At 40.0% G+C, this 20,754-nt stretch overlaps 1 protein-coding gene across 4 annotated transcripts in view; it reads right to left on the bottom strand.

Annotated features, from left to right (window-relative positions):
- Positions 1 to 20,754, bottom strand: part of SPOP (speckle type BTB/POZ protein) — a 75,205-nt gene that overhangs the window by 15,640 nt on the left and 38,811 nt on the right. For 3 of the 4 annotated variants that reach the window (XM_037033598.1, XM_037033601.1, XM_037033599.1), the window contains 4 exons: positions 7,037 to 7,180; positions 6,268 to 6,389; positions 3,775 to 3,926; positions 3,524 to 3,651 (listed from right to left, as the gene is read on the bottom strand). In XM_037033598.1, coding sequence (XP_036889493.1) covers positions 3,524 to 3,651; positions 3,775 to 3,926; positions 6,268 to 6,389; positions 7,037 to 7,114 — 480 coding nt within the window. In that variant the 5' untranslated portion in view covers positions 7,115 to 7,180. Of the gene's footprint in view, positions 1 to 3,523; positions 3,652 to 3,774; positions 3,927 to 6,267; positions 6,390 to 7,036; positions 7,181 to 18,577; positions 18,600 to 20,754 lie in introns of those variants that run through there. The other variant, XM_037033602.1, reaches the window with a different exon arrangement.

Raw genomic sequence — 20,754 nt, 5'->3', positions numbered from 1 at the left:
ATCACATACAATTCAAAACAGCTCTTAGTAAGTTCAGGGTGGGGAGACAAGAGGTCTAAGGGGTGGGGGCAGGGAACACAGGTCAGTTCTAAGTGCTGGTGATGCTGCTGGGTCGTAGGTCCACATTTACCAGATTTTATAACCTATAATAATATTACATATTAAATCATCATTTTTGTAGGACAGAAACATATATTAGCCTTTTCATACAGTTCAACTAATATATCCAAATAATCCATTAATAAAATGATAAAAAAGAAAAAAAATAAATAGACCTATATATTTAAAATTTGGCAAAAATCATACTCCCAGGCTAGGAAGGGATATTCTGTATTTGAGAAGGAAAGGAATGTTTTAAGAGTTAACTATTTTATACTTCCTTACGGTATTTCATATTTCAATTATAACTGCAACATTCAAAAGAAACACTGGAATCTTCTACCTATCAAGCGCATATACAATGATGATGGAATATATGCATTTTCAATGTTAAAACCTACTTGTTTTCAACATAAAGAAATGGAGAGAAGTGTCAACAGAAGCTAAAATATTTCAGGTAGATTTTCTGTGGTCCAAATTATTAAAGAGAAAATTAAAAGTATAAAGCTTTCTTGATTCTGTTTCATTACCACAATAAATACTGTTAAGAAAACTCAGTAGAGCCCCCGGTTCCCTGCGTGAATGGCGTGTGGCCCCACTCGGTGCGGCCCAGCAGACTGGGGACAGAAAATGGAAAGCTGACACGGATTCACCGCTCAACGTTAGGAAAAAATTACCTGACCTCCCCAGGCACTGCTTCTCTCCCCAGCAACATGAAATGAGGATAAGAGAGGTAACAGCCAGACAAACCTAGCTCAAAGGATTGTGAAAAGAGAGGATTCAAGGAATGCTTTGAAAATGCTTCCAAATACATTAACTAAGCAACGTCAACTTGGAAGAATCGCCTCATTTCCTAACAGTCAGACAAAAACATCACCAAGAACTGAAAGTGAACCTGGTGTGGCAGATTATAAGCAAGGCCACCCGTTTGGCATTTTCAGAGTCTGCATCTAACCTCATTTAAATATTCATTAACAGTAATACTACTGAAATAAAGCCCAAACACACAAATGAGTGATTCTCAGTCTTGCGCCTTAGGATTCTCTCTTGTGGCCTCTGGGAACATCCAAAAAAAGAAACACATTTATGAAACAACTATACTCATTGCATCACAATAGGTCAGAAGTATCTGGGCCAAAGGCTGGGTGAGGAATGGAGCGGAGTATTCACAATCTAAATTTGTGTGGACATCAACTTCGTAGAGGCTTCTAAGCAAAAAAAAAAACACAAAACAAACAAACAAACAAAAAACCTAACTAAACGAATAATAAATAAAATATAAATATGAGCTAAAATAAACTTGTATATATATTTTCCATAGATAAAACAGAGTAACATGTCACGGGGACAGAACTCGCACCAAAGAGTGACCCAGCTTTGCAAAGCAGTGAGAACTCAGATGAGCCGCAGACATTAAAAAAACCCACACATCCAACACACTCCCCACGCAGCAGTCTTGCAGTGCTGAATGCTACTAAGTCCACAGAGAGCCTTGGAACAGAAACGAGTCTCACTAGGCACTGGCCCAAGTACGAGCAGCAACACTCAGCACCTGTGGCCGACAGAGAAGTGTGAGAGGCACAGATGGCATACCTGGGCCGATGGTGAGAAACCGATGGCATCAGCAGAACCCAGCAGACGTTTCCCTGTTCAACATCTCCTCATTTCCAAAGTGTCATCTCACTTCCCTTCTAAGTCAGTAAGGCAAATCTAAACTTAACCACAGGATTTCTCCTAAGAGAATTTTATATGGGGAAGTGAAGGGGGAGAGAGAGCCTCAGTCTTAACCAGAGGATGAGAGATTGCCAAGTGAGGGCAGGATAACTGGTTTCCAAATCAAGAATGACAATACAGGGGTTGGAGCTTAGAGGAGGAAGGAAGCATATGAGAAAAGGGACCTACTGCGGACTTGAAGATGCTATAATGAAGGTTATGGCACTACCTGAACCACCAGATGCAATATTTAGAGGAAACAGCTTTCTTCAGAGAACAGTTAAGATTGGTTTTCATTTGCAACAGAAATTAGAATTTTCCACTATTTTAAAATTTTTCTGGAATTTAGGTCTTTAAGATAGGTGAAGATTAAATTGATGGACAGTTTATATAACATCTGAACTCACATGAAACCACCTGTTGTTTTCAGTTCTTACTTGGGCAACTGAATATGTAACTAGCTAGATTTACATGGAATTCAAATTTCAAGCTCATCAGACAGAAAGTAACTGCAACAGTTTCTATATTTATCTAGATGTCATCACATCAGTATTTCCTCCTTTTATTTAGAAATTGGAAAGAAGAGAAGGTAGCTTTTATGCGAACTGCATTTTATGTATTCAGTGCGGCATTTTAATAAACTAACCTCTCAAACTTCCTAACCACCATGAACTATTCCGTGAAAATAATCAATGAGCTGCGACTCAGAAAAGAAGCGTGTTACTACTACTGGCCAGGCCTCTTCTACAAAAGGGCAAGATTCCTAAGGGACACTCTTCCCGGCTGCACAGGTGGTGACATACCTTTGGAATTGTCACTAACTCACAGGGTGAACCTGTTCTTGAAGGGAACTCGCCTGCACTCTGCCCGTGAAAATACAGTGGTCATTCTCTCCACGTGGAGCTGCTCAGGGAGTGGTTCCTCGACCACACAAATGTCTAGGGGACACTGGCATCTAAGTTGACTAGAGGTTGTATTCATTTATTACACCGTGAGCTCGTGAGTACTTACAAACGTATTGGTAACGGCATGAAACAACTTACTCATATACACTCATCAAAGAAACCACTTCCCGACTCACTCTCAGTTTGGGAATCTTACTTCAAGGCTTCTCCTGAAAACCTGAAAGGCTCTGAGGCTGTTGCTGACAGAAGGACTCTCCCAGCTGACCACAGATAACTCTCAGCCAACGGAGTGAGCTTTACATAACCTTCACTCCAGACAAGAGGGTTCTCGCCTTCCTATTTCACAATTACTCTCGCAGTCAACATCTGATAAGTCATCTAGTTCAAAGAGCAGAAAGGAAAAGTAATCTGCGGTCAAACTCATGTGGACTTCATGTTCAAGGAGAAGCCAAAGCTTAAGAAACAAATATACGTACGTACTTGCTGGCCATTCTCCTCAGCTTGACGTGACAGTCCCTTCCAAATGCTATCTGAAAACGCCCGCAATGAAAAGGCCAAAATCCTGACCCAAGCAATTAAAAATCATACATGCCAAGACTGTACACAGTCTCTGTTTTTAAGGACAGCAACAAGTGGAAAGCTGAGAGGCCCAACGACCTTGGAACCACGGCAGTCTCCAGTCACATACTCAGTGCTGGCGTGGCACCGCTTCGCTTGCGGGGCCCTCCCAACCTCCACCCCGATACAATACACTTAGTCATCCCGCCTGGGAACTGCTGGTCTCTCAGTGGGGTAGAGGCACTCACCTCACAGAAGAGGGTGAGCTTGTCATCGGGGAGAAGCCCATTGGCTTCGTCCAAGAGAAAATCTCTGCGGATGAATTTTTTGAAGCCCCAGTCTTTGCCTTGCACAAACCTATACGCCCGTTGACTCTCTGAAGTGGGGGGAAAAAGTCATATTTAGGGTGACTCAAAAAATCAGAACAAATCTATAACTCGTCATTATATGAAGTTGTTGGACATGAAAACAAAGAATCAACAAAGAGGAAAACATTTACCCATAGCTTTGGTTTCTTCTCCCTTGGCATTCAAGATGGAGAATTTGAATTTTGCCCGAACTTCACTCTTTGGACAGCTGACCAGTAACAGGTAAAGTGACAGGTAATCTTTGCTTTCTTCATCTAGCCCTTTTGGGTTTACTCTCAAACACCTGTCCAAAACAGGGGAAAAAATGCTGAAAGTATTCATGCCGACAGGCTGGGGAAGTGACAGGAGAGAAGAACTAGGACGTCAGAACCGAGAGAGGGAGGTTTACAACACAAACCAACCAACCAACCCACCCAGGCTCCGTAACCAGGAAATTCCGATTCAATAGAACAGCCATTTAGGAAGCCCTTTTCTAGGGCAATCTGAGTCAACTTTTTAAAAATAAGCAACAAAAGTAAAGGGCATTCTAGAATCTGACAACATATCCCTTACATCTCTGCCTCTTTCCTCATCACCTCCCAAGTTCCTCTTTTCCCTTAAAATATTTTAGAAGTCGGGCTATTCTAACCCTCGCTCTCAGGAGAGGCAGTCCTGCATTTTTTGGGACTGTGGTAAAACCATGGGGAAAAAAAACAAAAAAATGAGCCCTTTAACAACTGGGAAACAAAAAGTATTCAAGAGAAATATGTGAATAGTACATAATCCTTTAAAGATATTTTATCTCCTGGCTGGTGTGGCTCAGTGGTTGACTCACTGGCCCGCAAATCAAAGGGATGATGGTTCAATTCCCAGTCAGGGCACGTGCTTGGGTTGTGGGCCAGATCCCCAAGGGCGGGTGCACGAGAGGCAGCCACACACTGATGTTTCTCTCCCTCTCTTTCTCTCTCCCTTCCCCTCTCTGAAATAAATAAATAAATAAATAGTTAAAGATATTTTACCAGTCTGGCAATAATATTGCAAGATTAAAATAAAGGAGGCAGTATGGAGGAAGTAGAGATGAAAGTAAACTCCCATTACACAGGTTATAGTTCCAAGCTCTATAGTCAGAAATGCCAATCTGCCACGAATGAATCAAAACAAAATTCAGACAGAATTTAATAGGTTCAACTGAGCTAACTTGTAAATGTCAGTTGAACTACATGTGGTTCAGATACTGCTTCTACCAGACAGGCCATATGTATCCTCGGGCCTTGCCAGTGTTACCACTCCTCTCTCAGACAGGTGGCCCCACCAGTGCTTCTCTAGGGAGTGCGTATGCCACTCACTTCTCCATGCACTGTGCTAAAGATGTAGATTTAAATACAATGTCTAGGAATAAGTATTCTCTCAGCTCCGAGTAGCATAGTGCTTAATGTATATAGCCAATAAATACTAAATGAGGAGTTATTTAACTTTTCAGTGGGTTATCCAAGGTCCAAACTGCTGGTTCACAGACATGTGTTCTGGTCTCTGCAGTGAGCACATGAGAGCATCCCTAACTGCCTGTTCCTCCTCAAGAAGACACAAGGTTTGGCTGCCACTGACCCACCACTCAGATGTATCCTCCTTGCCACAGGGGTCAAGGGAACCAGAACTAAACCAATCAGTACAGGTATGACATATTCTTGGCCACACCATTCAGAGGAAGTTGAAAGACTTCTGCTGGATGATAGTGGGTTATGCCCATTACTAATGCGAGTCATCCTTCAACCACCACAGAAATGGGACTTGAGATCTCCAACAGTGTAGAGAGCAGAGAGAGATGGGTGCTAATCTAACCAGTGGGATGCTGGATTGAACTAAGCTTCAGAACTATCCTACACCCTGGGCATTCCAGTTACATAAGCAAATAAGTCTTTATTTTTTCAAAAAACAGGGAACTTAAAAGTCAAGAGATTAAATGTTGAAATCTAGATTTCTTATTTTTCTTGAGCAATCAGAACATCTGGTGATGGTCAGCCAGTCCTTGTTCACACATGGCTTTAGTCAGCTGGATCTCAGTAACCACCGCCCCTTCTAGAAGCACACTCACTAGGTTTGCCTGGCAGTCAGCACTTACACCAGACATGGGTATCACTTACAACACTGGCCGTCTTCACTCACTCACATTACCCTACAACTGAAACGCAACAAAGGATTTGTGCAGTGTATGGAGAAGGTGCTGTGACTGACTGAATGTGTCAAAAGTGGTTTGTGAAGTTTCGTGCTGGAGATTTCTTGCTGGATGACGCTCTGTGGTCGGGTAGAGCAGTTAAGTTGACAGTGATCAAACTGACGCATTAATGGAGAACAATCGACATTATACCACATGGGAGATAGTCGACATACTCAAAATATCCAAATCAATAGTTATTGGTGAAATGAAAAATGTGTCTTTCATTTTATGGAAAGAACCATACAGACGTTTTGGCCAACCCAATAGCAAGCACCTGTGTATTCCAGGCACTGCTCTAGGCTCTGGGGAATACATTAAGTAGGAAGTCCCTGTCTCTAAAGATCTTACATGCTTGTCAGTCTCCCTGTAAAACCAAGCAAAACAGGCAACTTTTACAAAAATTTGTATAGCTAGATATATTCTTCCTCACCATTTCAGTTTATCATTGGCTCCTGATGAAAATGTTGAACTTTTAATGACTTCACCCATTTCCTCCCGGCAAAAGCTAAAGTTGTTGATGGTCCACATGTAGGAGAATTTCACTACCTTGATCTGTTGATAGAAAACCAGGAAAGCAATTAAACAGAAAGTGGGCAACCTATAAAACAGCCTGAAGATCAGACCACTGTGCCCCTCCTCCCCTCCCGCCACATGGCCCCCGGGAAGGCAGCACTGTTTGGCCGGCATGGCGGCTCTGTGTTTTCACGTTGGGTCCCTCGCCCAGTGACCAACTGTTTTCACAACCTTGCCCAGCTTCTGAGAAATACTGAATGGAAAGTGAGGAAAACGTGGACAGGGTTGGGAAAGCAGATGATAAAGCCACACCTAAAATGAGCCTCTGCGCAGAGCATATTTGACAATTGAGATGCTGACACCATACTACCTGGGGCTGCAAATCTCAAATCTAGTTTCCTTTTGAGTTGCCCAACAGAGGAGCACATTTACATCAAGGAGGATGTAAGCGCATCTAGTTCAAAAATTCCCCCCTTTCAACCTCCAGTGAAAAGCACTGGCCTAGGGTATTCAGATTCCACTTGGAGAACCAAGGAATGGAAAGCTGACAAGTACCTTATCTATCTACTATGCAGCAGCTGTGTCCCAGAGAAAGGAAAAAATCCAATGTGGAAAGAAATCTTACTCCTTTCGTCCACCAAACCCTCCCAAGATGCAAGACTCACAGGGCGAAAATAGGAGCTCACCTGTGTGTAGCACCAGCTCTCAGCTACAGGGCCGCTCGACATTTCTGCCGGGGGTGGAGGACTTGGAACCCTTGACATCGCCAGTTTGAAGGTTAAACGAAATTTCCAAAGTTAGGGGACAAAGATTTCTGTTCTCTCTTCACCCTGGTTGGCCCAAGAAGCAAGAGAATGTTTCAGATTAATGGTGTATTATCCTCCTATTTCTGTCTGACCTTCCAGAGACTGGAAACTTTGTCTCCTGCCTAGAATTCTCTTTGCCTATCATTCAAATGAGTTCTTAGGATTCCGATCTCAAGTTTAAATGTTAACCTTGGAAGTCACCTACTCTTAATCTAGTCTCCTAGTCACAATTCTATCACCCTGTTTTAATCCTCTGCACAATACTTAATGTTATCTTACCAAACGAATTTACTCAACGGGTACATAAAGTACATCCATGACAAGGCTGCCTGAGGAGGAGACAGCATAGTGAACACCACATACAACTATGTCACTGGCTCCTTCACTTGGGACATGAACACTCTACTCCTAAAGGAAAACGACCTTGTTAGCTCTCTACCTACTGTCTCATCTTCCCTTACTCTTCAGTACAAACTTTCGAAGAGCAGTCTCCTGTTCCTCAACCCATTGCTTGCTGCTCTCTTGAAGGGCAACATTTACCCCTTTCCTAGATGTGTTCCTTTCTCTGCACCATTACAGACCTCTCCTCACTTACACGACATCACTATTTGATTTTCTAGATTCTTCTATTTGCTCTCGGCCTCTCTGATTTCTGATCATACTTCAGTCTTTTGTTGGATTCTCTCCCTCCACTACCGCTCCCCATGGTTTAATCCTCAGTCATTTTCTCAACCTACACTTTCTTTCATGGCAATTTTATCCATCCCAACAGTGTCAAATTTCTGCCTTTACACAAATATTTCCCAAATTTCTCTAACTTTGACCTCTCAAACCTCAGGCCATTTTCAAATAACGTCTACACGTTTATTTCAGCAGGGCGTCCCAGTAGCAAATCAAATTCAATTCAAAATTCTCCCCTCTAGGGCCTTGCAAAACACAAAAACCACTCAAAAAATCGATGAATTTGGTTCCAATCTTTTAAGTACTATAAAGACAAATACAAAAAAAAAGTTTGCATCACATGACAAATAATTTCACTAATATACAAATTTATATATAAATTGTTTCTACAAAATCACTGAAAAAGGCCAGATACTCTAGCAAAATATCATTCACAAAAAAGAAAACAAAATTGTTCTAAAACATTTTACTATCAGATCTGCAAGGAAAAAAGAATCAACCAAACCAGTATGGGGATATGGGAACTCCCATATGCTGTTGGTGGGAAAGTGTGTTTTGGATGGGAATTTGGCCATTTCTAGTGAAGGCAAGTATTTGCATACACTAAGACTCAGAGATTCTACTTTCAATAAAGTACTGCACTAGAGTAAGTTATCAAATCGTAGTGTGCATCAGAAGCACCTGATAAGTAGAACCCTCAGAGTTTCTAATTCAGAGGTTTGGAAAAAACCCGAGAATTTGAATTTCTAACAAAGTTCCCAGGTGATCTTGATATGCTGGTCCTGAAACTGTATTTTGAGAAACCATTGCCCTAGAGAAACACATATGGATGGATACAGGAAGACACAAACAAGGATGTTCAATGTAGCATTGTTTATAATGGTGAAAAACTAGAAACAAACCGAAAATCCATTTGAAGGAAAAGGTAACTAAATTGAGGTATTTTTGTATACTAGAAAACTGTATTTTAGGATTAAAATTAATTAATAAGATATAAGTACTATGAAGATAAACAAATCAAACATAAGGCTAATAAAGCAATTTTTGCAACATCATATTTAGTAAATTATTTATACAAATTCAGATTATATATTATTTACAGATATATGCATGCAGCAGAAGTAAACAAAAATGACAAGCTACAGATCAGATTCATGATAGGAGAGCAACGGAGAAGAATGAGGCTGGGAAAATTATACAAGGTATTTCAAGCTGATCTCATGTTTCTTTTAAAATAAGGATGATCTTAGGCTAATACACAGTACAAAAAATGTCTGTTAGATTTGAGATAACTATTTGAGTGTGCACTTTTCTTTATACTGTTCTGCTTAATTTTTAAAAACATATTATATTAATCATAGGCATAAAGTAAGGATGTGTTCCATTATATCAAACACTGTCTGCAGAAATTCTTCCCTGAATTCTGGTTTGTTTTTAGCTATGGATGGACAATATGAAGCTCATCATGTTGCCCTCTCTGCTTGGCTACGAAGAAACCCTGAGACAAATTTGTGCTCTATCTCTTGAAGCTATAGGTTATTCTATATGCTCATTCTATAACAGCTTCATTAATTACTTAATGTAGCTATTCCCTTTGCTATAATTCCCTCAAGTGATTACTCTTTTTAAATATGTTAAGTATTTCTGGAAACTGCCTCAAATCATTTGGAGAAAGAGGTATAAATGAACGAAAGATCTCTCCTCTCGTACACAATCACTGACCACTTACATAGAAGTCACCGGGGAGGAGGTGGAAGACTCAGTTGCACCCTCACAGAAGAGTACCATTGGTACCATCACAGTCCCCATTGGTTCTAAACACTATTCTACAGGCATTTACAACTAAAGCATCCCATGTAATCACAGACAGAGTTGCCTTACACATGATGTGCAGTTTCCCTTAAGCGAGCAAACAAAGCATTGCCTTGGCATTTGAGCCTCCTTGATTCATGCAATTCATGGCCCTATGATAACATCAAGAAAAGAGACCAAATGCTACACCTGTACTCAAGGCAGGCAGGCACTGGATGCAGAAAGCACATTCTCATAGAACTATCTATTTGTCTAGTAGAGGCCAGAGTGAAACTTACAAATTCCTACTTGAAATCATCTTTTGGGCAGGCTAGCAATGAAGATGTGAATTCCACGTGTTAGTTAAAAGCATAAAATTAAGCTCTGGAGGTGTTGGGTACAAGCTCAGCTCTATACTGAGCAATCATAAAATACAAATTTGAGTTTGTTTTGAAGTTTAAAAATACCTCAAATTTATCTAACAATTAACAATTTAAGAATTCTCTAAGTCGAAGAAAAGGACAAATTTAAAAACGAGTTTATTTTAATGGCTTAACTGTTGCTACTGAACTATGGTCCATTACTACAACCAAAAAGAAAAAATACTACTTTGGTCTTAGCCATTTTTTTTTTTTTTTGCTTCTCACTCATTTTGTAGCCAAGTCTTTTAAAAAAAAATAACATCACCTTTCTTCCAATTAAAAAAAAAAAGTCCAACCCAGCAGCTAGGAAAGCTGGAGAATCAGCCTTAGATGCTGAGGAGCTCTAACCACACAACCTGCTGAGAGGGAAATTGACTAGGATGGCACAAGTCTAATTAATTTCACTCATAGCAGGCACCGTGGGCAACATGTAGCCGGGTGGTACATGAACTCTCTAGCACTTCATGCCAACTGCGGGACACCCAGCAAGAAACAATTTTAGGAAAGAGGAGATCCATTTGAGAGTTATGGTTTGAGAACCTTTGAAGGAGACAACTAGCACCAAAATACGAGTATATTGTTCTGGACTTCAAACAAGTTAAGACAAACTGTCCAAGTTCCCAAATGAGAAATGTATTCTCCAAAGCTTAGCAAACTCCCCAGTACGTTGACAACCATGAGGCTGAACATATGTTATATACCACCATTTATTTTCTTGTTCACTGTTATTAAATCCAGACCTGTGAGGTTATACCTCTTCTGAGACACACCAAGAAATAAACTTACCTATATTTTGCTGTGTAGAAAGCGCATCTTTTTGCCCAACTTTTTGAGGGAAAAATAAAGATGCACATTATACATGGGCAACACTAAACAAACCAGAGGTGCGCATTATACACAGCAAAATACAGTGCAATATCCGTGGACTGTAATCCTGCTCAGATTCCAATGAAGGTCATTATCAACTAAAAACAACCTCAAACAGAATGCTTCCTAGCAGGTATTATGATGCATAGATAACACCTTCAATTGAACCTACACAGAGTGCAGTTTTTTTATGCCTATGAACACTTCTATCGCCGCTAAGCAGACTTTTAAAAGGAACTTAAAACTAGTCTTTGTATCCCCTTCACCACCTAGCACAGTCAGCCTGGAACAAGATATTCAGCAAAAATACTTTGATGACTGAAACATTTATTCAGTTGATATTCAAGTTCATTAACTTTTGTTTGCTTCTTTCACATATCTCTAAAACAGACCTTTGAACAGTGCTGAGTATATTAGATTTGCAATGTAATGAAAATCATTAATTTGTTCTTTTGGATGAGGTACAAACAAAGCCAAAAACTCCTAGCCTGGCACTTCTCAAGTTTCGGCCCTGGTAAAATTGAGTTTTTCATCCAGTATTAAGTGTATCTTCATTCTACATGGAGGGAGAGACATTATAATTTCTTTCACTTTGAAAACAAATCAGTAATTTGAACTCTTACATAATCAGATTCTTTCAGGGTAGAAGATGAATCCCCTGTGCAACAGGGGGAAGTGTTGCCGTAGTCAGTGTGTGCAGAGCTAAGCTAGCACATTCTCTGAAAAGTGTTACATAGACAATTTATGCAGTTATTTTTTATCCTTCTTTTATTCTCTATAAGCACTCTTCCACCTCTGATCTAAATTCAGGCATCCACAGAATTAAAAAAAAACAACAGCAGGCATATCACACACTTATCTATGAGTTAGCCTTATACTCATCAGCCTTAAAAACTACAGGAATAAGGTTGCAGATATATTAGACTGAACCATGTAATTGTTCTGTAGGCCAAATATCAGCAATTTTATGTGGTTCAACGTAATACACAAACGTTTGCAAGCTGGATGGCTGGGAACATAGCTTCTTGCCAAAGAATAGTTAGGAACTTTTTAAAAGCTTATCACTTTTTTTACTTTTGGTTTAAAGACTTGCACAGTTTCCAAGTAAGGAAAAATCCCAATGTCATAACTATTTTAAACCTGAGAGACGTTTGCATTTTCCACAACAGAAGAAGCCAGAAAGATTGTTGACAATTGAGAGAAATGGAGATAGAGATGGGGAGGGCAGAGAGGAGAGGGGGGAGAGAGAGAGAAGAGAAAAAAAAGAAAACTGAACTATAGAAAGACTTGGTTATACTTTTGAGTAACTGATGTGACTTCAAAGGAGCATTTACGTTCCTTCCGTTACAGTGATTCAATTGTACACAGTCCAGGAGGTAGTAACTGCTTTCTTATTATCCCAAGGTCAGATTATTTTAGGTCATACTGACTTTCTCTGCTGCAAGGTTTGAATGACTTTTGAATATTTCTTATACGTAAGCTTTCTGAAGTTCAATCTAGTCTAACCAAATACTTTTTAAAGTGCACTTCTGTAAAATTTAGAATAAATTTTAAAATAAAACTAAGAGCAATCAAAGAGATCTCAATTAACAAAGGAAAGATTGGGTTTCTCTTATGTCCCTTATCGGGTTCATGCTTTATAAAATTTGTAAGACATAACTTGACAAATAACAGTTTTTTAATTTTTTGAGAGGTATTTAGTATTAAGCAAATTTGAAGACCAAGAAGAAAAAATCAATACCCTAAAAAAAATGGGCAAAGAACAGTCAATAGTTTATAGAAATATAAATACCAAAGGTTCTTAAATATGTAAAGATATATTAAGCTCTCATTCATAGTAAGATAAATGCAAACCAAATGGCTCACTGATTCACCCAATGAGTTGGCAAAGATCAAAATGTTTATTTCTGCCCTGGCTGGTGTTGGCTCAGTGGATTGAGTGCCGGCCTGTGAACCAACGGGTCACTGGTTTGATTCCCAGTCAGGGCACATGCCTGGGCTGTGGGCCAGGGGGCATGTGAGAAGCAATCACATACTGATGTTTCCCCCCCTTCCTCCCTCCCCTCCCCTCTCTCTGAAGCTAAATAAATAAAATCTAAAACAAAAAAAAAAGTTTGATAATACTTGCCCAGGGTAGGAAGAACATTTCTGATTAGAGCATAAATTGCTACAATCTCCATGAAGGGAAATGTACACAAAAATGAATAAGAAATGCACATACCCTTTGATCCAATGATTCTGCTTTTGGAAACTGACCCTTTGATGTACTTAATTATGACAAATACAAGTTATTTCTCATGATAACACTATTTGTAATCACAAAAGAATGGAAATAATGTAAAAGCCCATCAACAGGGGCTTGATTAAATTATGACTCAGAATGACAATGAAATAAGCATCGGTTAAAAAAAAGAAATGAGGAAGCTCATTCTATTTAAAGAGGCAAAAACATTTGTTTCAATGTATATTAAAGAGGTATACATACCTTGGCTCTGTAAAGCTAGGGAAACTGGTTACTTTCAAGGAAGGAAACTGGATACTTGTTTGGGAAGGAGAATTTACACTATATTACCTTTTTTACTTTCTGAATTTTGAACTACATGACTGTGTTACTTTTCTAAATAATAAATTAAAAATATTTAATCCTGGTCAGGTAGCTCAGGATTAGAGTGTTATCCCGATAAGCCAAGGTTGCAGGTTCCATCCCGGGTCAGGGCACATGCAAGAATCAATCAATGAACACATGAACAAGTAAAACAATTCATTGATGTTTCTCTCTCCCTACCCCCTCATCCTTTCTCTCTCTGTCCCTCCCTCTCTCTCTCTAAAATCAATACTAAATGGGTAAATAAAATGGGTAAGTAAAATGTAAAGAAATCAGCAGCATTTACAAATAATTTTTAGAAATTATGAGACGGCGTATAAAGCAGATCCTTGTGAAAAACAAGACAGGAACTCTTCAGTGGCTTCCACTGCTATCTGAATAAATCTTTGTTCCCTCCTGACAGCCCAGTCCTCAGTGCACCTCCCTGACCTCATCTAACACTTGCCCTTCTGAATCACGATGCTTCAGTCACTCGGGCCTTCAATTCCGTTTAGTGAACAGAACAGGCTCTTTCCTCCACCCAAAAAGCTCTTTCTTCCCTCAGTTCTTTTCAGAGTTGGCCCCTTCTTGTCTTCAGAGATCCTATCAAATGTAGTACCTTTTGGATCACACAATCTGAAGCCCACTTCTGGCCCATTCCTTTCATCATATTACCCCATCTTATTTTCTTTACTACCACCACCTGAAATTATCATTTGAATTTTACTTGTCTATTATCTTCCCCACTAGGAGTTAAGTTCAATGAGACAAGAGCATCCCCATGTGCCTAATCGCTCAACAGAAACTCAATAAATATTTGTTCAATGAAATTGCTGTTGAATAACTAGACTCACTGTGTTTTGGGATCATATTTGTCTTAATGCGTGCTAGTTAAAATGTTGAAAATTTGGGAGTTACTGAATGAATAACAGAGTAGGAACCCAGGCATATTTTTAAAACAACAGAACATTTTAAAAATGATCAGTTCATCTCACTCTAACTTTTAAAAAATTCATTCAATGAATTCCCAAACTACACTTTCTTTGATTTAAAAAAATCCAAGAAAACGTGGGAGAAAAGGGCTAGATGGTAAGTTCCTGAGTCCACGAGACACCCGTAATGCGCAGACTCTCTGGGGTACTCCAGTGCTGGGCACAGAACGCACCACAGCAGCCGCCGCCAGGGATTCAGGCTGGACTCCAAGTTATTTCAAGTTAAGTTCTAGATAATGAAATTCCAACATACTGATAAAATGAGGCAGATCCTTGGCATTTACTTAGATTTGACTTATAATTTTCATACTACCTGACATGGATTTGATTCCCTTAAAATTGGCATGTAGAGAAAAGATAATTAAGCCAAGGTTGCAAGGTCACTCTTATCTAATTAAGAGTGAAAATAAATAAATAAAATGTAAAAAAAAGAAAAAGACTCTCATACCACAAAGTAAAAGTTTGAAGATGTTGTTAGTCACAGGCACGGCCAGCTCGCTCAGTTAGAGTATCATTCACACACGGCAAGGCTGTGGGTTTGATGTCAGATCAGGGCACACACAAGAAACAACCAGGAATGCTCAAATAAGTGGAACAACAAAGCAATGTTTCTCTCTATACATCAAATATATACGTGTCAACATGCATACATATATAAATATATATATATACATGTCTTTAAAACATGTGTAGATGCATAACTAAATTTTTTCTATACCGGGCCAAGATGTAGACCATATTTTCTGCCACAGCCAAGCTTTTATCTAATTAAGAGTGAAATTGTTCTTTGAACTGTTGTGTACAAGGAAAAATCAGAAACAACTGCAATATTGTATGCGCATGTCAGTACCTTTAGGATCGGCCCAGTTTACAAATATCTCTTAGGCAAGCACAGACTCTAAAATGACCGAGGATTAGGTATGTTCACAGTACATAGACTGGTTATTTTTCCTTCTCCTCAATCTAAGTGTTGTGAGGCAGAGTTTATAGAATGGCCTCGCTGGTGAGTCTCATCCAGACAAAGTCAGGATGAACAAGAAGGTACATGAAGAATCTCCCGTCACAGAAGGCAGTGGGGTAACCAACAAAACGCTCCCGCTGACTCCCACACCTCAGTGTGTGCTGGCTGTTTACAGTCTCTCTGCCCTTTTCTACAGGTTATAAATAACTACGAAGTGTCCTTGCCCCCAAGGAGACCTTGGCAGCCAGCTCAGAGGTTAAAATATGGAATAATTCTCACTCTGGATGCAACTTTTCAGCTAGGAAAATAATCAAAAGAACAGAAACATTTATTGCCAATTTAAGAGCTGGGCAATCATCCTCCCAGTGAAAACTAGCCATTATGTGAGTGCTGTTGACACAGACGTATCAGCATAATTCCCTACTCCCGAAATGTGCGCAGGGTGAACGTGGCGAAGGCTCTGCTCCAAATGCAGAGGTCGCTCCTGGAAAAGAGGCAGGCAGGTGAACAGCCTTGTAGGACTCTGTCTCCTCAGACCTTAAAAAAACTTTTTGAGTTTTGTTCTTGTTTTTTAATTTAGACAAAAATGACTATTGAGCTAAATATATCTATAAAACAAGACTGGAAAGAAAAAAATTCCTGTCTCCACCTGGATGGAGGAGACGGCAGAATAAACCATGGCTGCAACCATCAGAGGTTTCACAAGACCTAGGTTAATTCCGTCGGGTGGTATGCTACTACTGTTAATTACAGAACCCCAACCAGGAAAAAACAAATTCCTCCAACTGCTTTAAAAAAAAAAGGCAGACAGGATTCATCAGATTAAGCCTCTCCACACCGCACGTCACTTTCAAACTCCATCATCGGGGAGATGTCTGGGGTGGGACGACATGAATCCAAATCAGCAAACAAACCTGATTATAAAGGGCTACTTCACTTCACAGTGGGTCTCAGTTCCAAAGGAAAACACAATTAGAAATGAAGTTAGATAGGCAAAACCAAATAATCAGCAACTTCTCTCTTTTCACGAATTATAATAATGTGTTGATTCCATTGTATGGCTTTGGAGAAAATCTCTAAGGCTACAAAGAGCAAAGTTAGGAAAGATGAAGATTTTAACACATCCCACGTGTTATCAAAGATTTCTCCTCTAGGTTGAGGAAATTTATTCTAAAACAAGAGCTGGAACAGAATTTTTAAAAAGAAAGAGAAGGTGGGGAGAGGGAAGGAGGAGGGGAAGGAGGTAGAGAGGGAAGGGAAGAGGGAAGAGGTAGGGAAATGGGGCATAGTGGGAGAAAACCTTATGGCTAAGAAGACTGTTTATATATAATCATATTCCCAAAGTTGTTTTGAGAATTGAGAGGTTTTTCACCTTTTCCCTTCTACTACAACTAGGAAGAACCTTATAAAATCCAAATAGTAAACAGGTGAAAAGCTTGGTCTTAATGCAGTTTAAGCATGTCCCATCTGCAAAGAATCCAAAAACAAAAGTTATTACATGAAACAAATAGGGAGAGGTTGGATAACCCCATAGGGCGCCCCCTTTACAGAAGCCAAACTCAACGTGCAGTTCTCTTTGGCCATCTATACTTTAGTCAGGCCATTTAAAAATATTTTTCTGCTAACACAATTTAGCTACAAAAAGGGCCCAAGGAATATATAACAAAAAATAAAGTCTAAATTGTACTTAAGGCATACAATTTAGAGTAAGTTAGAAGCTGAAAAGGTCCACCTGCTCCAGAGGATTTGGCATATGAGGGGTCCCCCTCAAAACCCAGAATTTATTTATAAAAATTGTGTATTTATTCTTACATGTTTAAACTTCAGTCACCTTCAAAGTACCCTCCATTTGATGAAACACACTTCTCAGGACCTTTTTTCACTGCTCAAAACAGTTTTTGAATTCATGATTTTGATTCCTTTTAATGCTTCTACTGTTATTGTTTCACCCCTTGCACATCAGCAAAACACTACCCCTCTGAAGACTTTTTTCATCTGGGGGAATTGCTCGGGCGAGATTGGGTGAAAGGGAGGGTGGGGCACTGGGCAGTGGCAGCCGGGGGATTGTTTTTGGTCAGAAACTGCTGACCACTCAGTGCAGTGTGGGCAGGTGCACTCATAAATCACCCACCAGGAAATGGGCAAATGTGCTGAAAGGTTCTCCAAAATAAATTCACTGAAGGCAAACACAGTCTGTCACAGCAGCATCAGCTGGCACCGGGTTACAGATGGGCTCCTAGAACACTGACCTAGTGGGGGACACCTGTACTACAAGGGGCCCACCCTCCAGGAGATAATTCTGGGTTTTGGGGGGGTCCCCCTCATATTAACTACATGGGCAACCAAGTCTTGTTGCAATAACTACTATAATACTATCTAGCTTAAATATTTTTTTTAAAGTACACAGTTCAGTATTTTCTGGAGATACTTCTTTTAAATAGGATTTTATTTATTTATTTTTAGAGAGGTGAAGGGAGGGAGAAAGAAAGGGAAACAAGCATCCATGTGTGGTTGCCTCTCGTGCTCCCCTGACCAGGGACCTGGCCTGCAACCCAGGCACGTGCCCTGGCTGGGAATCGAACTGATGACCCTCTAGTTTGCAGGCCAGCACTCAACCTACTGAGCCACAGCAGCTCGGGCTCAAGACACTTCTTTATGAAACACCTAGACCTCCCTTTAACTATGAGAGACCGAGGTGTACATATGCTTTCGTGTTCTTTAATTACAGTCTTACTGAAGAAATCTGATGACTGTTTACATGGACCCATGCTCCTGGCCTAGCAAATATTGGCAGGAAAGAAATTCTCTCTTTTGCTAAAGTTATTAAAATAAAGCAATTTCTAGGTAAATGTTAAGGTTCTAACTAACCTAAATGAAACAAAGGATGGGCAGGAAGTTCTCAGCTTTGAATGTTCATTACAAAATTCATGACACAAGGAAAGAGCAAAACCCCACAGGCAGATAAAAACTAGGGAAAGTCAGACAGGATGCCTGTCCTAACAGAATTTCCTGGCTCCCAGTGATTTGTGTCAGAATTTAAATAATTAACATGCAATAACACCTATTTTACCCACTAAAACACTATAAAAACGTACATAAACATTTGAGACAAGAATCTCATACCAGCCCTGCCTGGTGTGGCTCAGTGGGTTGAGCGTCAACCTGTGAACTAAGGCATCGCCGGTTTGATTCCTAGTCAGGGCACATGCCTGGGTTACGGGCCGGGTCCCAAGCGTGGGGTGTGCCAGAGGAGACCACACACTGATGTTTCTCTCCCTCCCTTCTCCTCTCTGAAAATAAATAAATAAAATGTAAAAAAAAGAAAAAGACTCTCATACCACAAAGTAAAAGTGTGAAGACGTTGTTAGTCACAGGCACGGCCAGCTCGCTCAGTTAGAGTATCATTCCCGCACGGCAAGGCTGTCGGTTTGATGCCAGATCAGGGCACACACAAGAAACAACCAGGAATGCTCAAATAAGTGGAACAACAAAGCAATGTTTCTCTCTCTCTCCCTTCCCCTCTCTCTTTCTCTGAAATCAATTAAAAATAAATAAATGAATAAATAAATGTATGTATATATTTATATATGTTTAAAAAAGAAAGAACCCCACAATGCCAGCTGGAATGGTAGAAAGATCTTTTAAACTCCTCACAGAGAGATGAGCCCTAACGTACACACACAAAGGCAATCTGCTCTAAATCAAACTCCTTCTATAGAGTAAAAGGAAGCCCATGAACTGCGCAAGGGTGTCCAACCTTTTGGTGTCTCTGGACTACACTGGAAGAAGAGTTGTCTTGGGCCACACATTAAATACACAAACACTAACGAAAACTGATGAGCAAATAAAAGGTTTTAAGTAAATTTACGATTTTGTGTTGGGCTGCATTCAGAGCCATCCTGGGCCACGGGAGCTACAGGTTGGACGCCCCTGCTGGGGGATTAAGGTACCTCCTTTTCTAAACTGCAATTCTGATTTCCCTGAAGATCTTTCCTAGGGAAAAAAATCATCTTACTCTGAGGTCTCAAAATCACGTACTATCAACTGTTAGTTAAAATTTAAAGCCAAACATCTCTTCTCCCCTCCACCCTCAGTGAGGAGCCTAATCCTTTCTGCAAACCGACAGCCACCGCAGGAGGTCTGACTAACTCCGGCTTACTCTAGGGAAGACTATTTAGAATAAAACTTTTTGAAGGCATTTATAAAAATGTTTCTTTCAGTTTGTAATGCTCATTATTTTTTTTAAGATTTTATTTATTTATCTTTAGAGGGGAAGGGAAGGAGAGAGGGAGAGAAATACCAATGTATGGTTGCCTCTCATGAGTCCCCTGCTGGGAACTGGCCTGCAATCCAGGCATGTGCCCTGCCTGGGAATCGAACCGAGATACTCTAGTTCGCAGGCCCACGCTCAATCCACTGAGCTACACCAGCCAGGGCTCTCATTATTTTTTTTTTCATTTTTAAGTACCTTACATGCTTACCTTCTATGACTTCCAACTTTACATATCATTTGCACCAAAATGAAACAGTAGATTGCACTCGAGATGTGCATTTTTAAAAATCATGGTAAATATTTCTATGTATTTCATTCCACTTTTTCCCTCATTATCTTAAACTAGATTTAAAATAAAACTCTATAAAAAGTCACTAAGTCAGTAGGGGGACTAATTTGTCTCATCTGACAGGAAATCTCTGTTGGAAACAGAGACGACGAATCAGACCTGACCCTGAACCTCACCCACTGAGTCCCCCTTACTTTGGCTGTCCTGACACAGGGGAGTCTTAAAAAAGCGGTGATGCATTTGCTAGGGTCTACAAATCAAAATGACCACTCTTATATCTCTAGTCCTGAGTGCTGTACTTTTTAGTCATCTTTCAAAAAGATAATGCTTAGAAATTAAAGTCAGAAAATCCAAGCTAATTCTTCTAATGAAATGGCCTATGAATGTAGCAAAAATGAAACAGGTGGCTTGCCCCCATGTCAACAAGAGAGCAGTGATCACTTTTGCCAGCTACCTCACAACATATTTAAAAACTAACTATTAGGTCTTTATGTACAATACCCTTTTAAGAAAGTGCTCTATGGGTCTATGACACCAATGCAAGATGCATTTAAACAAAACAGTGTGACCTATAGTTTTTACAAAAGTTGTTATTTACTTATTCTTAGAGAGAGGGGGAGGGAGAAAGAGAGGGAGAGAAATGTGTGAGAGAAACATGACCAGTCTCTCTCGCATGCCCCCAACCAGGTGTGTGTGCCCTGACTAGGAATCGAACCGTCAACTTTTCATTTTGTGGGA

The sequence above is a fragment of the Sturnira hondurensis genome, unplaced genomic scaffold (genome assembly GCF_014824575.4).
Source record: "Sturnira hondurensis isolate 20B ecotype Veracruz unplaced genomic scaffold, ASM1482457v3 Scaffold0021632, whole genome shotgun sequence".
Classification (NCBI taxonomy): Eukaryota; Metazoa; Chordata; class Mammalia; order Chiroptera; family Phyllostomidae; genus Sturnira; species Sturnira hondurensis.
The sequence above is the reverse complement of the archived record's forward strand: the minus strand, read 5'-3'. Positions and strand labels throughout refer to the sequence as shown.